The sequence below is a fragment of the Mus caroli genome, chromosome 1 (genome assembly GCF_900094665.2).
Source record: "Mus caroli chromosome 1, CAROLI_EIJ_v1.1, whole genome shotgun sequence".
Classification (NCBI taxonomy): domain Eukaryota; kingdom Metazoa; phylum Chordata; class Mammalia; order Rodentia; family Muridae; genus Mus; species Mus caroli.
The window spans coordinates 142,456,845-142,476,738 of NC_034570.1; the positions used below are offsets into that span (position 1 = coordinate 142,456,845).

Here is a 19,894-nt window from a genome sequence, read left to right on the forward strand (position 1 = left end):
AAAAAAAAAAAAGAAAAAAGGATGGGAGGAAGCTGAATTTAGAGGATGAGGAAGGTGGTGTTGGCATGAGATGGCATGGTACCCCAGGCTCTGCCAGCCTCGGGCCTCTTCCCAACCCCTACCCACCCCCCTCGGAGCCTCTCTTCCCCCTCTTTCTTTCTTTCCCAGACATATTTTCTTTTCAAGTTCCCAAGCTGTAAAATAGAAGCAAATTTCTTGGAACATCATGTGGGAAAGAGCAGAGGCAAACTGCAAGCCCACCCAGATGGAATGTTGGTTTTCTTTGGCCTTTGTGTGTAACATTTGGGTCTTCTCACATCCATTCACACTCAAGCTCAAAATCAATCCAGTCTCTGCAGAAGGACAAACGAGCAGAACTGTGACTCTTGACTTCAAGACTTTTCAACCAGGACAGCATTTCCCATTGTGCTTTGCTTTAGTCTCCATCCATCTTAGCTCTCTCTCCTCACACCATACTTGATAGGTCTTGGGCATAGGTTCCAGCAAGAACTCACTCACCTGGGCAGGAGTGACCTGGGGACGATTAATTACTCACTGAATCAAATGGCTGAACCTGCTGATTTTCAATATGTTTGCCTACATCAAGTTTCTTATGAGATCCCCAGAAAACAGTGATCTTATAAGATCATCTCTTAATGCTCCACAGAGAGTGACTCAGAAAGGAAACACAAGTCCATCTGTGAGTTTTCAAGGCCTGTGAACGTCTTGCCTCTGTTATCTTCATCACTTGAGGTAGATCCACATTGTAGCAGATGGGAGCCCTTCAGCTGTACTGAGCCTAACAGCTCCTTTCCCAGGAGCCCAGGGAACCAGGGACCCAGCCCACTTGTCCTTTCCAGCCTCAGAGCATTCCTATTCAGTCCAGCGAGAGCGTCACACCCTGCCATAATGGAGCCCTGGAGAAGGGCCAAGGCCAGTGAGCTTGTGAGGGTTTCCATGGATGTGGCTGACCAGTGAGCTCAGAGAGAACTTCCTTGTAGCCCAAAGTATAATTTGAACTTTTACGAGACGGAGGTCAGCTGTTTTGGATAAATATTACTTCAGCTTCACAGACCAAATGTCTCTAGTGACGGTCTGCTCTGCTGCCTGCTGACATTCTCGACGGTGCCCCTGCCTTGTTGCAGACCTCAGTCTGCAGCCTGCTGTTGCTGTTGAGCTGTGATCCTCAGAAGACTCCAGGTTAAGTGAATCAGAGCAGCAGGGCTTCCCCAAGTCACACCTGAGAGCAGAGAAGGAAGGGTGGGGGGCTATGGTGAACGTGTGGACTGCTACTCAGATGCAAGGGAACACGAGCATCATCGATCAGCACAGAGTTTTAGGATGGATTTGGGACACTCCTACAGAGCACTCAGAAAACTTTCCATGTCCCTTTACGTCTGCTTAGCCCACAGGTGTCACTTTGTTTTATAGTATTTGCTGCTAATTTATCTTTCAATTGTTTGCCTAAGGAGGGTCCAGGTTTCTTAATGATACTTTTCATAGACAGGATATTCCAGCCAGTACATGGGTCATTATCAACCTTCTAGCTGCCTTCTTCAGTGCATGGCTGCAGGAGAAGGCTGCTGTAAAACACAATATTGTCTTCATTCTATCCACGGGGAGTGTTTGGGGTAAAGGTTGGCACTTCATCGTTGGCATGCTACTGAAGACACTTTCACCAGCCGACTTTGGCTTTCAGACGCAGCGTGGCAAAGGCAGAATTATCCATCGGATGATGTGTAGCTGAGAAAAGGGGCCGCTTGCTCTCTTAAGAGACTCTGTCCTTATGGCACTGCTGGAACATTGGCATACCAGTAGTCAGCTTTTGGGCCTGGCGCTCGGGGGGTGGGGTGTCAGGTTCTAACAGATCTCTGGGCTTAATGACATTAAATACAGAAAACAGAGTGAGAGAGTGGCTTTTTAAAAACAGTGCCATAGGCATTAGCCCAGGTGGCTGCGTGTCCCTGAAAGGAAACCCTTCTCCTGGGAGCCACGAGATAGTCCTCTTAAAGTATAAGGCAAAAATAGCTCTCCCACAGCAATCCAGCCTAGGAGATGTTGATTAATGGCACATGTCCCTCCCCTTTAAAACACAGTGAAACAATGAAATCTTCTGTTGCTTAACAATGTGAGTTCGTAAGTGTTAAAAACATGTAACACAATTCTGCAGCTTTGTCTTGGTTGTGTTTTGTTTTTGAGACAGGATCTCACCATGTAGCTCACACTGACCCAGGGATGCTCCATCCCCCACCCCACCCCCCATTCAACCTCTTAGTATTTGGGATTATAGGCAGGTACAACCTCATCCAGCAAAATTGTGCATTTTTAAAAAACTTGTTTAAAGAATAATATTTCAAAGTAGGCAGTTATATTCTCTCTCTCTCTCTCTCTCTCTCTCTCTCTCTCTCTCCCTCCGTCCCTCCCTCCCTCCCTCCCTCCCTCCCTCCCTCCATCCCTCCCTCTCTCCCTCTCTCCCGGAAGCATCAACAATACCTTCATATTAAAAAAAAAAGCTACTTCTGTAAATATAATGGAAAAAAAAAAAACACAATACCTTCAGTTTTCTGTGCCTGGTTTGTTTTGGAATCTCTGTTTCCTGCCCTTGCCAGCATCTCCTTGGCCCTTTGGTACCTTCTTTTCCTTCTTTACAGGGACCCTCTTAGACTTGGTATCTTTGGAGGAGGTTTGGCTAACCACCCTGTTCTTTCCCTTGGTTTTACCTCCCACAACACACCCTCCAGCCTTTTTCTTAGGCACAGAAGCAATGATAGAAGACACAGTGCTGGGTGGGGCAGTACACTGAGGGCTTGGAGTGGTCTGATAGTTTCTCTTACCTCCTTACTTTGTTGCTCCATCCTTTTTGTAACCATCAGAGGATGAAAGGCATGTTCGGGAATACTTGGAGTAAGGAGATTGAGGCATGCAGAGGCTTGAGAAAGAATGGCAGTCTTAGGACCACAGACCAGGCTCAAGCCATCATGTCCAAACTTGATGCTCCTGTTTAAGGATACCTTATCTGCCACTGAAAGTCACCCTCTCATTCTACTAAACACAAGGAATCTTGTTAGTGTGAACACAAAGAGCTTGGATTTAGGAAATAGTTCCTGCCATTGAGATACCAGTAGTAGAACATATCGGCAGACACATCTATTCCCTGTGAATATGAAGAATATTTACCTTTGAGTTTGTGAGCAAAGATTTTATACGGTTATCATATGCACAGCCGTGAGTTCCATCAGCATCAAGGTCTCTCCTCCTCATCCCCCCACCTCTGCCTACTTCAGAGCCCATGGAGCCCAGGACAGGGACGCTGTCGTGAGACCTCGAGCTGGCCATCCTCCGCTGATGCCCTGCCCCGTTTCTCCTTTACTCTGCAGGTCCTGAGTAAGCTGGTGATGGAGGAGCTCCTGCCGACCCTCCAGACTGACCTGCTGCCTAAACTGAAGGGGAAGAAGAATGACAGAAAGAGGGCCTGGTTTGGAGTAAGTTACAATGTTACTTTGTAACTGTGTATCAAAATGAATGTTCTCATCTCTTTACTTTTTTTTTTTCTTTTTCTTTATTTCTTTTCTTGGTGGTGGTGATGGTGGTGGGGGAATTTGGTGTTGTTTTAAAATAATTCCTTTCCTTCCTAGGTAAAAAAGTGTCAGCTTTGAACCTGCTCAATCTCCCTGGCCTAAGAACTAATCTAAACAGAGTCGTTCTTACAATTTGAGCATGTGCTCAGCTCTGTTTATGTGAGAGTCTGTGGTGGGCTGGCCTCCCTCCCTTCCGGAACTCCTTCAGTCATAGATGATCCACTGTTCTGTGTTTCAGCTCCTGGAGGAAGCCTACAATCTGGTTCAGCACCAAGTTTCAGAAGGATTAAATGCCTTGAAGGAGGAGTGCAGAGCGCTGACAAAGGACCTGGAAGGGACCATCCGCTCAGACATGGATCAGATTGTGACCTCAACGAACTTTCTAACTGGGAAGATCCGAGGTTGGTGGAATGACCCCTTACTGTTCCCAACAAATAAGCTGTCCACTGAGAGACCCATACATAGAGAGGATGTGCTGAGCCTCTGTCTCCGTGGGTCTCATATCTGTGGATTCCACCAACCACAGATCAAAATGCACAAGGAGGGGGAAAAAAAAAAACGTTTGCAATGATCAAGTGCAGGCTTCTCTGTTATTCCCTAAGCAATACAGTATGGCTATTATGTCCCATCTATATTGTATTCAGTATAATAAGTAATCTATCTAATATCTTAAGTAATAGGGGGTATATAGTTGGGTGTGCACTGGTTCCATGAAAAAGCAGTAATTTTAGTGTCTCAGGATTTTGGCCTCCTCTGGGGTGGGGTTTTGGGGACTCTCAGAACCAATTGCTCTCAGATAGTATATCCAGTTTCCGAAGAAAATTAAGCTGAGGGAATTGAGGGGAGAAAGTAGTGGTTGTAGAAGGAGAATGCTGTAGCATTATTAAGGCCTTCGTTTTACCCTGGATGCGTTGTAGACTCAAGGTAGCAGGAACCTTGCTTCCTGCGTTGTGGTGTGTCTGTGTATTGTGATGAAGAATGAGGTTTTCTTTGATAGAAAGCCTGCAGCTTTGGCTTAGGGTCAGTAAATCTGAATAAGTTAATCAGTCATAAGTTAGTGTTGCTATTAACCAGTCAGGTGTATTTGAGGTGGTTACTGGCTTCTATTTGCCTTAGTCTCCTAATCTGTTGGAAGTGCTGACAGGAGTGCGGTTGGTAAACTACGGTCCTCAAACTGGATCTGGCCCCGCTAGATTTTGTAGATGATGTCGTTTTGAACCCAGCCATGCTCATTCATGAGTTCATAGTCTAAGCTGCTCTGTGCTCCTGCGTTCAGAACTGAGCTGTTGGAACCCTAAGGACGACATAGCCACAGATATTACTGTCTGGCCCTTGACTGCACATGGCTGACCCACCCCCACACAGCAGCCTTAGGTGGCCTGGAGGGGTCTTTGGGATACTTTCTGTGACTCCCTGTTCTTTCTCAGTCCTGTACCCAATGCATGGAGCACTCCTAGTGTTGCTGCGGAGGAAGGGCATGTGAGTTCTTCAGTGATTAGTTCTCAGAAGTATTTCTGGATAGCTCAGGTGAATACTCACACATTGAACGTTTGCTAAGTGCCCTCTGAGCAAGTGGTGGAGATTGGGACCCTGTGCTCCTGAGGCTGCCTGTCTAACGGGGGCTGTCTGCCTGGCAGATTATCGTCTGCAATTCACACCTTCTTCATACTACAGCCCAACATGCTTCAGAGCTCTTAGGATGGGTCCCACTGAGAGGAGATTAGAAGAGGCATGTCTATGCACACGTGTGCTGAGACATGCACATGCGTGGTGATCGTGGGCCTGCCTGTTTCTGCAATGCTTCCAAAGTCAGATACAGATCAGCCTCAGTGTGATTTCTGTTTGATATGGTCCAGCCTCACAACCCATCTAGGGTGAGTGTCGTCATTCCGTGTCTATCTAAGACTGCCAATGTGCTGTCCTCTCAGACCCATGTAGGCCTAACTACCCAGGCTGAAAGCAGACCAGTCTCTTTTACCTAATGTGCCATGTACCTGCCTGTTAATTTGCCCATTACTTCACTCAAGAGTGAGGCCATTAATCATCAGCTCTGTTCCACACTTATCTGTTCAGGAAGAACTTATTCTGCTCATGCTCAGTGTAAGGACTGAAAGGTTTCAGGTCAACGCACTTTTATACACAGAAGACATGACATATTCTGTAGATACCAAAACAGAAGGAAAATATGATGAATGTTCTCAGAGAAACCAGAGCAAAGAGGTCAGGTTCAGAAAACTGCCGGGGCAGGGCTCGTAAGGAGCATAGTTAGAATTAGGTGGTTAGAAAGCATGAGAAAGCCTGCAGTTCTGGGTTTTTGTGTGTCACAGCCATCCTTGGAAAATGGTGGACTTGTTTCTTCTTCATCAGAACCCCTGGAATAATTACTTCTCTGATCTCCATTTTACAGACAACAAAACTGAGGCCATGGTTAAGGGGCATCCCTGACACCCCGAGGCTAGCATGCAGCAGGCTCTGACCCAGCCCCACCAGCTTCAGCCTTCTAGGCTTCTCAAAAGCTGCCAGCTGTCACGGAGGCTCTTTAATTAGTGTCACACCTCCCGAGTCATCATAGCCTCATCCGTGTATCCTTGAAATAGGGCACAGGGCATGAATGTGGGCCTCCAATCTTACTCAGCCTGGAAGGAAACGCCTGTGGGACACAGTTCAGGAACTCTGGTGGTGGGGTTCATTGGGTTGGCCCAAAAATGTGACATTGGAACTGGATCCTGAAGGCACTATGAAAAGGGTGTTTGCAAGTGGACGTGGAGGAAGGCAGGCCCAGGTGAAAGGACACTGGATAGATGATGGGGTTGGGGGAGGGGCAGAGAGCTCCACCATGAGTAGCAGGCAGGGAAAGCTGAGGAGAGGAGCATGGGCCCATCTCTCCCCATCTTGCAAATGCCCAGCACTGCCAGATCATTGCTGCGCATTGCCAGTGCTCAGAATTACTGAAACTCCAGTTAGATGCTTTTCAAACAGTGCCTCTCACAAAGTTAATGAACTGACAGCTTATTTTCTTGGCAAGCAGTTTTGCAATTTGGTTTCAGACAAATCCTCTTTTTAAAATTTTACAAAGCTCAAAATGTTTCCTTTTTGAGTCTGTCATCAAAGAGGTCTTTTATTTATTCTTTGACTATTTTCATACATGTACATGATATATTTTAACTATATCCACTCTCAACTCTCCCCTTTCACTCACCCACTTCATCCCCCTCCTACCTTCATCTTCATTCTCTCCCTCCCACTCTCTTCCCCCTCCCTTCCTCCCTCCCTCCTCCACCCCCTCCCCCCATTTCCCTCCTTCTCAGTAAACCACTGGGTCTAATTAGTGCTACCTGCTAGAATGTAGAGATCTTATGTGGGTCTTTTATTTAAAAACCACCATTTATTTGTGAGTGTGCATGCGTGTGTGTGTTTGCACACGAGCGTACACATTTCACATAGGTGGAGGTCAAAGAGCATCTTTTCGGAGTCAGGAGTCAGCTCACTCTTTCTGGCATGTGAGTGCAAGGGTTCAAACTCCTGTCATCCTCTTGGTTTGGCAGGAAATGCCTTCACTCACTGAACTATCATGCTGGCCCCTGTACAGGCCACCATAGCACTGTGAGTTCCTGATTACCATGCCAAATCCAGAATAAGTTAAGCCCAGTTCTGGACCACACTCCTGCATTTGCACATTAGCCTTGACCTTGGTACAGTTATCTAATGTGGCTAGTTTCTCTTTTTCTGGGGCAGAGCAGTGTGTGACACACTGAACTTCAGCCAATGGGTCCGTGCAGTATGCTCTGCTCTGCCACCATATCACGGCTAGACTGAAAGTGAGTGGCAAGCTGAACGGAGCTCGGCGCCTGAGATTGCATTTGAGTCTTTGAAGGGTCTCTGGTGGTAGGTGGGTGGAGTTACACTGACTTAGTGCTTAGAGAAATGAATTATAACTGACACATCTGTTTCAGAATACAAAGTGCACATCTTTGATGATGGTGGTGAAGGCTCAGTGAAGGCTCAGTTGGTCCGGCCATTGTATACTCGTAGAGATCAAACAGAGAACTACATTCTTCCCAGGGCAGGATAAAACTTGGGGAAGGGACTTCTGGGGATGCTTTAGGTCTCAAAGCATCCAGCCAGTTGCCAGCCTGGTAAATGCTGGCAAAGGATCTATTATGCTAGTCTGTTCTGCCCATAGGAATTGCCCGAGGGGCCATTTAGCTACCATGTGGTCTCTGAATCCAAATTTGCCCTAAGCCATGCCTTTTTTTTTTTCTTTTTTTTGTCTGTTTCCTTCCTTAGCAATGGTGGCTCAGCCAGCCGAGCAGTGCTGTGGGGAGAGTGTGCAGCCCTTCCTGGCGTCCATTCTGGAGGAGCTAATGGGGCCAGTGAGCTCCGGCTTCAGTGAAGTCCGTGCACTTTTCGAAAAAGAAGTAGATGAACTCAGCCAGAGCTTCCGTGCCACCCAGGACAGTGCCCAGCTGAAGGAGGTAGGAGAGAGAGTGCACACCGAGGGGCAGGGAGCCCGGGGCTGCTGGGCTGCCTTCCTTGCTCTCCTCTTGTTTCTCCTTGACCCTTCCCAGCCTCTCCTCTCCCCTCCCTTCCCCTCCCTTTCCCATGTCCCATCCTCTCTTTCAGTCCCCTCTGGCCTCTCCTTCTTTTTCTTTCCCTCTTTCCTTTCCCTTCCATCCATTTATCTGGTATTTTTGCCACCTATTCAACAAACTCATTGATCCATCCATTCATAACTTAAATCCACCTAATTTTCCTTATTAATGGCTCGTAAGTCGCAAATATATTTGTGCAAGGCAAACAACCAACTCAAATATATAATTCTATGTCCATAAAGAGGCAAAATTAGAAACCAGCCTTGACATCAACTGTTCCTCGTCCCTCTGGCTTCATACCCAAGCCCCTGCATTGACTGCTATAGTCTGGTGTATGTTTACCTGCATACTATTGGTTCATGTATCAGCATATCTCTTTATTTTAAGTCGCGTTTGCTGCTTTGTTTCCACAGGTATAGGCTCCTAATATAAATGCATGCTTGTAGGGCAGCAGTGGCCCCTCAGTGCACTGAATCAGGAAGTGGGGGAGGGTGTAATCTGCTTAGCTATGGAGACCAGGGGAGTTGATATACCCTCATGTTCAAAACTTGCTGACACACACACTGGGCCGCTGGCCTGCCTTACACTTAACATATCATTAAGAACAGGGCTTGTTGGGGTGACTCTTTCCTCCCTTCCTGATAATCACTTCAAAGCATTTGTCTTTTTAATTGGCACATTGTAATTGTGCCACACTTATGGGCGACAGTGTGGCAATGTTACCCAGAGCTTTGAAGACAGAAGCCTGGTCCCACAGCCCCAATAAACTTTTCTCAGCCACATGCCAATCATGAGATGAGTGGCGGTGACCAGCAGAGGAAAGAGGTCTATTTAATGTGCCCACCTCGGGAAGAGGAACAGAGAGTCCAAAGAGACCCAAGTCTGGCTTTGAAGTGCTGACCAACCAGAGCTTTAGGTCAGCTCTCCTGTCTGCCTTGGCCACTGTCCTAGCTTGACCCATCTGGTTTCTATGGGCTGAGCTCTTCTACTCTGGTGTAGCCTGGCCTGCAATGGTGACTGCCCCCCTACATGTGGATATATCCTGGGAGGTTCTGCTCCTCCTAGGACAACAAAGTGACTGCAGGGTTGGGACAGCAACTTACCTCTGTGCCTTCAGCCACAGTAAAGGAGGCAAACATATACTAAAGGAAGGTAGACATGCCAGCTTCCATCCTACGTTAGGTACCTGTGGACCTACCTGAGGGGTCAATGCCTTTTCAGCAAAAGCAGCTTCTACACGCCTGTTTCAGCAGTTTATACATGCAGATGGTGCAGAATGATCGCACCGCTTCTATTCCCTTAAACATTTTTCATTTCTGTGTGTTATGAGCTCTTCGGGCTCATTATAAAACATGTGATAGATTGCGGTAAGCCATAGTTTCTCTCCGGTGCTGGGCTCTCATTTCTTTATGTGCATATTCACATGTATAATTGTACAAAACCAAGATCATTTAATAAATGCTTTGATGCTTCTTATTACATCCCTGTGTTCATGTGTGTGTGCACATGTTTATATGGGGGTGTGTGTGCATGTGTGGTTTGTGTATGTGTGGGGTTGGGGCATGTATGTGTATGTATGTGTGGGGTTTAGGGCATGTATGTGTTTATGTGTATGCATATGCAGACACTTGTGTATGTGTGTATGTATGTATGTATGTACGTATGTATACACATGTGTCTTTTACCTTGCCTTTCTTCCTCTTTGTTTTCTGGCAACACTCTCTTCTCCGCAAATAACCATTATCACCAATTTGGCTTGTGCTATGCTGCGCTTTCCCTCTCTTAGGAGATATATAAAACCCACACATTTCATAGCTGTTGTCTTCCATTGCTTGCTTTTAGAAAAATATAGTTATTTTATATACCATGCTGTTTATCGGATTTCTTCCTCACAATGATTTCATGAAACTGTCTCCGAGGTAACTGTCCTAGTTCTAAATCACTTTGTGTAATGACAGCATAATATTTCATGTTTAGAAATGCCGTGATTCATTCAGCCATCCTAACATTGCTGACAGCATGAGCAGAGTCATAATAAATAACCTTGAACCTACATTTTACCGTATTATTAATACATGTATATGTGTATACACGCACAGTCCTTACATCTTGATGCTTTTATTTCAGTGGGATAGAGTCCTAGGTTGAAAGATATATTTCTATGTTAACATATGTTTCTATTAAATTTTAGAGGAATTTTAAATTTTGCATTGTACTGATTTGTTTGTGGCAGGGAGCCTTCTCCCCATGTTACCCTCTGTGATGGTGGCTGTCACTTATTTAAACCTCGACAATCTGATGGAGGTGAAGCAAGCTTTCCTCTCTTGCCTATTCAATGAATTATTTTTAAGTAATACATTCCTGGCTCAGCAGTTAAGTCTACTTGCTGCTCTTCCACAGGACACAAATTTGATTCCCAGCTCCAGGTCAGGGGCCTCAGGACCAACTGTAACAACTCCCCCTCAGGGGGATCCAACGCCCTCTTCTGGCCCTCATGTGTACTACATTCACATGCTGTACTCTTAACACAGAGAGATACTCAGTATTAAAAAGAAACCTTTGAAAAAGGAAGTGATACTATGTACAATTGTAGGATGAAAGCAATTGTAACAATGTTTCCTTTCTCCCTGTTTAGTCTTTAGTTCCTCCTCAGTAGACCTCTCCATTGTTTACTTCTTAAAGTGAACACTTTCCCCCTTTCAAGCACAATGGGATGGGCCCTTGGAAAATTCATGTCAGATACATGTCAGACACAGATTCATGTCAGATACAGATATGTCCTGGGTCACTCACACCTGCCTGCCTTGTGCCCAGCTTCTCTTGAGAGCTTTCATTATCAGCAATTTTTTTCCCTGTCTTTACCCATTCTCCTGTCTAAGCTTACAGTGTGTGAAACCATTTGCAACTAAGCTTAGAATATGAAACAAGTTTCCACCCCTTGGAGAACCTTTTGCAGGTTCACGGACTCAGCAGCAGTTCTCACAGCCTGTCTAGCTGGTCCTTGACCTCAGGAAGCAGGGACTTGCAGGCTACTGAGGACTTAAGGAGCTGGGAGCCCCGGCTTGAGCTGTCCCAGAGAACCACAGAAAGAAGACATTGAAGATGCCTCGGATAAAGTGGTCCAAGCAGTAATTAATACTCATAGCGTACACTTGATTGTTTCACAACACTAGTATGTAATATGGAGGAAAGATTCCTACATCTAAGGCAGTTTGCTTTTCTTCTTTACCAAAATGCAGGGCCTACAGCAGCTAATGAAGCTTCCTCTGGACTCTGTGAAGATGGAGCCTTGCTATACTAAAGTCACCCTGCTTCCAGAGCGCCTGCTGGACCTCCAGAGCCGCTTCAGGTTCCCTCACATTGACCTGGTGGTCCAGAGGACTCAGAACTACATGCAAGAGGTGGGAGCAGAGGGGAGTCCAGGGAGGGCGAGGCTGAGGCTGAGGAAGAGGCTGAGGAAGAGGAAAAGGATGAGGCGAGAAAGGAGGGAAGAGAGAGGGAGAGAAGGATAAATGCATGCTGGTGGGTGTGTCCAGGGTGCTCTGCAGCTCAGGAAAGTGAGGCTGGAGTCAGGTTGACAGAGGACACACACTGTACTTCTAGCTGGCTTTATCTCGCCTTAGAAAATAAGAGTCTGGGAAGATAAAGTAGCGTTAGCCAGTAATTATCTGATGGCCGAGTCAGGGCTGCAAACTTTGGCTACAGATGAGAAACACATGGGGAAAATTTAAAAACTACTAATGTGCTACCCCACTCCAGGTGATTTCAAATGTGTGTGTGTGTGTGTGTGTGTGTGTGTGTGTGTATGTGTGTGTGTGTGTGTGTGTGTGTGTAATATATTTGAAATTCTCAGCATCCTCTAGCCCTATCCAGTGTTTCTAATATGCAACCAGGATCTAGAAACAATGGTTGAATTCTCCACCTCATTATAAGAGAAACCGTCACAGTTTCATATTGGATTTTTATTTTTTTAATTTATTCTATTACGTGTACGTGTGCACACCTGCTTGTCTGTGTATGTACCGTGCACATGCAGGTTCCTGAGGAGGCCAGAAGAGGGTGTCAGACACCTATGACTGGAGCTATCCATGGTTGGTTGTGAGCTTCTCTGTGGGTGCTGGGAAGAGAACTGGAATCTTCCGGAAGAGCAGAGTGTTAACTGCTAAACCATGTCTCTAGCTCTGATATACAACTTTCTTGAGTCTACCCCATAGATTCTCTTCCCCCTCATGAGGAGGTCCTCCTCCTCCCGAGACAAAACTAAGTGAATACTATAGGCTCTTTCATATTACAGTGTTCCCTAAATGAAAGAAACATCTAATTCCACATGTTTAGCTTGCTGCAACTAAACACTACACGGAATCCCACTTCAGGGAGCCAGGGTTATGACGAATTCTACCTAAGACTTGGTTTTAGGTAAATGTAGTGGCGTTGAAAGTGCCTGGATAAAATATTTTACCTAAAAATTACAGGCAGGATTAGTTTTGTGTGTTATCATCTAGTCTTGCTAGTGATGATTGGAGTTGTGGATGTGGTGGTGCCCATCTGTAATTCCAGGACCGGGGAGGTAGAGACAGGAGGATCTGATCAGGAGTTTAAGGTCTTTGTCTTCATTACAAGTTCAAGGCTATCCTAGGCTAAATGAAACCCTCTCTAAAAGGTATAAAGGATAAATGGTGGAATTAGGTAACAGTATAACAATATAACAGTGCCCTGGATAATTCTGGATCCTGGAGAGACAGACACAGGCACGACTATAGACTAAGACATCTGAGCTGCATCAGTTTCCTGAGCAATAAATTTCTGTCCCCAGTGTGATAGCCACTGCTGCCATGGAGTCCTGACCCTGCCTCTTCTCTGCAGCTCTATCAATGCCTTTTTTTTTTGCTACGACAGAATAACGGACAGGAGCCACTTAAGGGAGAAAGGCTTCCTTTTGGCTTATGGGTTGAGAGGGAACAGCCCAACAAGGCAAGAGGTCATGGTGGAGGTCATAGAAGTGGGAGCATGTGGCTGGGGCTGCTCTTAATGCTGATGCTAGGAAGCAGAGAGGGTTCAAGCTAGACGTGGAATGAAGCTAGCTGTACTCCTTAAGCCCCCCACCTCCTCCAGCAGGGAACCACAGCCTAAAGATTCAATAACCTCCTGGAACAGTGCAGCCCAACAAAGACCAGTGTTCAAAAATAGGAATAAGACTACAAGGGTCATTTCACATTCAATCTGGAACACTAGCCTGGCAGAGGAAGGAGGGCGCTGTCATTCTAGGTGTGGAGTTGTTATCTGAGTCTGCATCACCAGGGAATAGAGGAGAATGTCCACTGGAGACTGTGGCTCTGAGTTCCTCTGTATTGGGAATGAACGGATGCCATTATGCAGGCAGGCAGACAGACAGACAGATGTATATGTATAGAGAGGGATGTTTCCTACCCTCCCCCTATTTCACAGTGGCTACTAGGTATCTTGTTTTACACTCTAGGGAGTAGGGGGAGTGTTGGGTCAGTCCACAGTTGTTCCTGGAGAACTCTGTCCATCGCCTCCTTTCGGAGCTCAGGTGGGCGGGCGGGACCCCATGTTCCCAGCCTCTGACTGTGGTCATTTTCTATCTTGATGGACAGCTCATGGAGAATGCTGTGTTCACGTTTGAGCAGTTGCTCTCCCCATATCTCCAAGGAGAGGCTTCCAGAATACCAGTGGCCATCGAGAAGGTTAAGCTCCGTGTCTTAAAGGTAAGAGTTTGGTCTTCATCTGTCTGGGAGCATCTGACAAGATTGTGACCCCTGTTCCTTTACTCAGTGGGAAAAACCCTGACCTCTCTTGTATCCCTTTAGACCGGTTTTCCCGGAGCAGATAACCATTGTTAACACAGCAGTTTCCCCAGCATGACTCTCATGCCTCTTCTGCCATCTAGTGGCTTTTTCTGGAACTACATGTCCTCAGCATGCGCTCCCAGTCAGAGCGCAACCTGTGAGTGTTGACTGACTGCTTCAAGCACTGTCACAGGTATTGCATAGTATATACAATATAACCACAGGCCAGCTGCATCTGAGCTCTCCAAGTACAGTAAAACCCACTAAATTTAACCAACATTTTAAAATTAAAAAACAAATCTTAGAGCCAGAGGAATTATCCCAAGGGAAAACATGAGATAGGTTTTAATGAGCTCTTTGTATAAGCGCTTAATAAAAAGCTGTTGCGATAACAGGAGCTCGCACACATTTGGTACTTACTTAAAGCCTTTTTAAAATTCATGCTCCTAAGATTTGTTGTTCCTAAGTTTTCATTCCAAGGGTTTATATGTTTCGTTTCTGTTATTTATATGCATTAGTGTGTGTCTGTGGGACTGTATGCCACCTGTGTGTGGATTCCCATGGAGACCAGAGGAGGATGTCAGGTCCTTTGGAGCCAGAGGTACAGGCTAGCTGGAGTCATCCATCATAGGTGCTGGGGACAGAATTCAGGTCCTCTGAAAGAGCAGAGCCATCTCCTCAGGCCTCTTTAAAGTCTTTTAAGGAAAAGACCCCAAAGCTACCATTCCCTTTGACTTTCACTGAGCTTAGATGATGGTTAGACTCTGCCCCACAGCAGATGAGGAAGCCAAATTTTTGGAAGCAGGTCTTCCTCCCTCAAAGTCAGCAGTGCATGAGCTCGGAGCTGCAATGATATTTACACCTGGCCCACTTAACTTCTGCTTCCTCCTGCTTCCCCCAAGCAATGCTTTAGAACAGAACTTTAAAGTTCCACTGGGTCTGAGGGATGTCTCAGAGTTTCAGACCTCATCCTGATGCCACAGGGCAGGAGAAAACTCTGGCAGCCAAACTGTCGAGACGAGAAGCGATGTTGCTCCTAGCAACACAAATAATAACACACTCACAATTGACATGAGGGGAAAGGGCGAACCTCAGTCATCGCTTGAGCAGACAGGAGAGGAAGGAAGTAGAAAGGTGTACCAATCTTCGGTTTGGGGTTCAAAGGAACTTAGAATACCTCAAGTTCAACCCTCTAGCCAGCGTTAAAAACGTTCCTGCCCAGTGAACAGGACCCGCCAGAGTTCTGGGTGAGGAACTTCCAGTGCTGTTTGGGGTTGCAGGAATACACAACCTTGGGTGTCTCACATCCACTTTAGATTTGGGGTTTCCTGGAACCCTTGCAACCATCCTAAATGTTGAGTGATCTGTAGAACAGACCTGTGTGACAGGGGTCTAGCCATTGACAGTTTCACGTTCCTGAACTCAAACATCCTGAAACTATTGGCTATATTTGACCATGTCCACTTTAGCCTCCCTTTTATTTAGAGAAATGCCATTGTAATTGCAAAAAAGTCCGAGTCAAGTATTTGTAGAAGAGCAATCCGTTTGGAAGAAGACAAAAATCCTGACCACTAGTCCACTGGGTATCTTTAAAAGCTGTAGTTACGATTGAATAGAAGGTGGTAACTTACAGAAATCTATAGGTACCACGTACTACAGACCTACATCGTATGGACTAGTAAGAGGAGAGATTTTCTTCCAGATTTGGCTTCTCAGTGGTTTTAGATTTTTGTGTGACTTCCCACATGGCCATAGATTTTCTGATGATTAGCAAACATTTATTTTTTTGTCTTTATTATTATCTCCTATTCAAAGGAAATTTTTACTGCAGTTAAACTATTTGCTACTCCAATAAATAGATAATAGACAGACAGACGGATGGATGGACAGACAGACAGACAAAAATAAAAAGTGTGGTAGTGTCTCGAATACTCAGACACCTCCAAAATCACAACAAATTCCACCTCCAAAGACAGCCAGTTGGACTTTTCACAGGTGTGTGTGCAAGCCCACACCTTCCTTCATAGCCTTCTCCACCTGGCTGCCTTTGGTAGCTTGAGTAGAGATGTCATTTTGCTCCCATTTATGATCTGCAGTGTGAGTGCTCTCCTTTCCTCTTTTGGCTTGATCATTGTGTTTACACGCCTACAGTAGTTCTCCATTGCGCCTGTGCAGAAGGCACTGGCGTTCACGTGCAAACCAGTAAGGAAATGGGCAGCTCCCAAGAGCCTGCTCTTATTGCCTCTTAAATTCAAAATTGTTCTTTTGTGTGCCTGTCCTGGAAAATACTACACTGAACCAGAGGGGGCTGAGTGAACTCTCTTGAAAGCGTCAGGTGGTAGATGTTTTAGTCTTCATTTTCTGTTGCAACCACCCAGTGTGGCTACTAGGTACCTCCAGTTTGGGATGTTCAGGGTGGAACAGAGAAACCCTCTCTTGTTCAAGAGACTTCTTTGGTTAGCTGTTACCCACTGTATTGATGGAGCTTTGAGCCATGACCTCTCTCCCTCTGTAGATATCATTACAAGGCACGAACAGTGCTTGCAGGACGGCAGATAAGTGATATCTGTGGCTCCCCTGTGTCTGCTCAGCCAGGAATAATGAAGCACAAACTCACTCTCTAGTTTGAGGCCCATCTTTTTGAACAGGATCTCACTTCTTCGTTTTGATCTTGCCTGTTTGTAAAAGAGGTGCATGGACTAGGTGATGATGTCATAGTCTATACCCAGTTTGTGTAGACGTTCCAGAAATAGATCTCTGAGACCTGAGAGTCCTTAGAAATTCGAGGGGGCTGAGGAGAGGAAGTGACATGGGTGGCTGTGTTGTTTTGTTGTTTTAGATCAGTTTGAAACGCTGTTCCTTAGCACGTGTCTCTGTGTCCACAGCAATATGATTACGACAGCAGCACCATCCGGAAGAAGATCTTCCAGGAGGCATTGATTCAAATCACACTGCCCACTGTGCAGAAGGCGCTGGCATCCACATGCAAACCAGTAAGGCGACTCCCACAAGCATGCTCTTGTTGACTTTTGAGTTCAGATGTTTTACTTCGCACTTCCGCACTGACAGAGTGCAGAACTAGAGTACACCAGAGGGCTGGGGCATTCTTTATAAGTGGTCAGGTAGTGGATGTTTTAGGTTTCATGGACCTGTTTCTGTCACAGCCGCTCAGTGCTGTTGTTTAATATACAACAGCAGCCAGAGATGATGCATAAATATATAATCAAAGTCTGTATTAAAGTAAACATGTACACAAAACACACACACACAGTGAGAGAGAGAGAGAGAGAGCGATCCCAAGATTTGTGACTTCTGGACTACAGGAAATCAAAGTTGGACTGGAGCCAATTGCCAACTTCTGAGGGCTGTCTGCCATGGACTGCCAGAGGAAACGAGACATCCCCCGTTTTATTGCCAGTCCTTGCTGAGAGAGCGTGTACCCTGAAAGTTGACTACTATACCCAGAAAGGATCTAATATGTGATGGCAGAGGGCTGTTTGTACTCCTGTGTTCTGTAACTTTAGTTTACTGGAATCTCTGACATAAGCTGGTGCGAGCAAGGGGTTGCAGGACAGCCATGGTTATGGTGTGGGTAGAGCAACAGGCAGGAAGCATCTGCAGGCTCCTTCAAGTTTTCTGTTTAAGTCCTGGCTCCCCTCTGCTCTGCTCTGGGCCCCTGAGCAAGCATGCCCCTGTGATTCTGTTTTGATCAACTTTCATCATTTATGACATTCATCTACTAATGTATCTTACTTTTTATTTTTCTGTTACCACCAAACCTCCCCCCTGTCTCCTCTCCCCAACCCCCCACACTTTTGTCAGGATCTTGCTGTGTAGCCCAGGTTGGGTATTAAACTTTTGATCCATCTGGCCTGCTAAAACTGCATCTCCACACAGATTTGCATTATCTGTCTCAAGAATGAAGCATGAGCGGGAGAGATGGCTCAAAATAAATAAATCTTTTTTAAAAAATGAAACATTAGAAAAAAGCATTTGCCATCTGATTAAGTTACTATCATACACTAGGCATAGCATTAAACATTTCTTATGGATCATCAAGATGAATTTCACAGTGGCCCTTGGAGGAAGAGACTATTCACAGCCTCGTGGTGCTAACGAGGGAAGTAAGTGGTTGAGTGGTAGCAGGCCCAACATTACAAGGCCGGTTACCACCAGCTGAATCCAGTTTATTTACCTAGGACACAGCTGGCACTCAGCAAATGGCAATGCCTGCCTACAGCTGTTACTCTTGCTGTTCCTGTGTTCCAAAAAATGACTTAGGAACTTGGCCATTTGCAAGGCCTGTTCCCCCCTCGGAGTCAATAAGAAAGAGCATCATAGAATTTTCAGATGGCTTTTTGACAGTTTGGAGACTCTCCAAGCACGGAACATTAAAATCCTTTGTGTGGGTTATTGTACTGTGGAATTTTCACTGGTTTGTTTTCATATTCTATAAATGCTGTTTTTCTTCAGATAGTCATTGGCACATCCAGTCTTGCTTTAATTCCTGGAGTTTTTTTGTTTTGTTTTGTTTTGTTTTGTTTTGTGGAAAGGTTCTGACAAAACCAAAGGAGGAAGGAACAGGCCTGTGTGCCTGACTCTTGGCCATGTGTGAAGGATGACTCCGTAGCCTGGGGATGACTGATCCTCCTCAGGAGGCGTTTGTGTTTCCCTCCCAAGGGAAGTACGGATGCCTGAGTGCTCCCTTCTCCATGTGAGGAGAGGAAGGAGAGCTCTGGCTCCCCCTCGTTTCTATGTCCTCTGTTCCTAATATCAAAAGAGTGAATTGTGCCCAGTCTATATAGGTCATTGCAGATGTTTTGTTTTGTCCTGTGAACATGCCATTGGCACATGTGTAGGTGTGTGCGTTTTCGGACCTGTTTGTGTGTGTGTGGAGGTCAGGGGTTGACACAGTTTCCTTCTCCATCATACTGAACATGGAGCTTGTCAATCGACTTGTCCACCTGGCTAGCTTGGCTTAGGGATCCTGCCTCTGTGTCCTAAGCACTGGGCTTACAGGTGTCTAATCGTCCATCCCATCCCCAGCTTACCCACCTCTGTGTGGCTGCCTGACCCAGTGAACCTTTGGACTCAGTCGTGGCTCCTGCCATTTTTCGTTGAAAGAGGTTGCTTTTAAAAGAGCCTGTGACCCTGACTTTTCCATGATAATGGGCATTATGTGTCAGTGTCCAGAGCCTTATGAACTCTGGGTTTATATGCAGATATATTAAGAGATTATCTGCTCCATTTCCCTAAAGTGAGTTTTTTTTTTCTTAGTTCTTTTAGTAGCAACTTCCTAGGGCTGTGACATTTGACTCTAACCTAGCTGTGTAGCAGAATTGCCTGTGGTGCATTTTCTTAACCACCATCCAGGTCTTCAGCATCAGGGTTCCATCTTAGCTGATCGAGAAACTTAAGCAGATGACCCAGTTCAGCTGTCTCAACATGCAGGATGTACCTTGTGAGGGAACAATACGCGTGTTCCTCTGTTCTCTCCCCACAGAATTACTGAAATAGTTGAAGACATGTTTTCTATTCATTCAGCAAACGTACTTCATAAATGTATCAAACGTGATCCAGGTACTGTGGTTGGTGCATATAAACGCGATCCAGGTTACTGCCCTGGCTGGAGTTCCCAGCTAGTGGCAGATGCCGGGCACACAGGATGCCATGTGGGCAATGCAACAGTGGCCGCCCTTCTAGGGAAGGTATTAACTTTCCTAGCTGAGCTCTAGCAGTTCAGGGGACTTCCCAGGGTCAGGCCTTCACTTCGTACCAGTGGATGTAATGGCAGGGGAGTAAGGACCAGCATGGGAAGATGAAGGGGTGTTGAGGCTTGATCTAGCACCTCTCATATAACAGAAGTAAAGACTCAGAGTGGTTCCTTGGCTTACCCAGGCTCCTATGGGCAGTCAGT

General features: G+C 45.9%; 1 protein-coding gene across 3 annotated transcripts in view; it reads left to right on the forward strand.

Annotated features, from left to right (window-relative positions):
- Niban1 (niban apoptosis regulator 1) overlaps nt 1–19,894 on the forward strand; it is a 152,175-nt gene that overhangs the window by 123,279 nt on the left and 9,002 nt on the right. For all 3 annotated transcript variants that reach the window (XM_021168396.2, XM_021168405.2, XM_029478902.1), the window contains exons 7-12: nt 3,378–3,482; nt 3,817–3,979; nt 7,866–8,053; nt 11,410–11,571; nt 13,786–13,896; nt 16,863–16,970. In XM_021168396.2, coding sequence (XP_021024055.1) covers nt 3,378–3,482; nt 3,817–3,979; nt 7,866–8,053; nt 11,410–11,571; nt 13,786–13,896; nt 16,863–16,970 — 837 coding nt within the window. The remainder of the gene's footprint in view (nt 1–3,377; nt 3,483–3,816; nt 3,980–7,865; nt 8,054–11,409; nt 11,572–13,785; nt 13,897–16,862; nt 16,971–19,894) is intronic.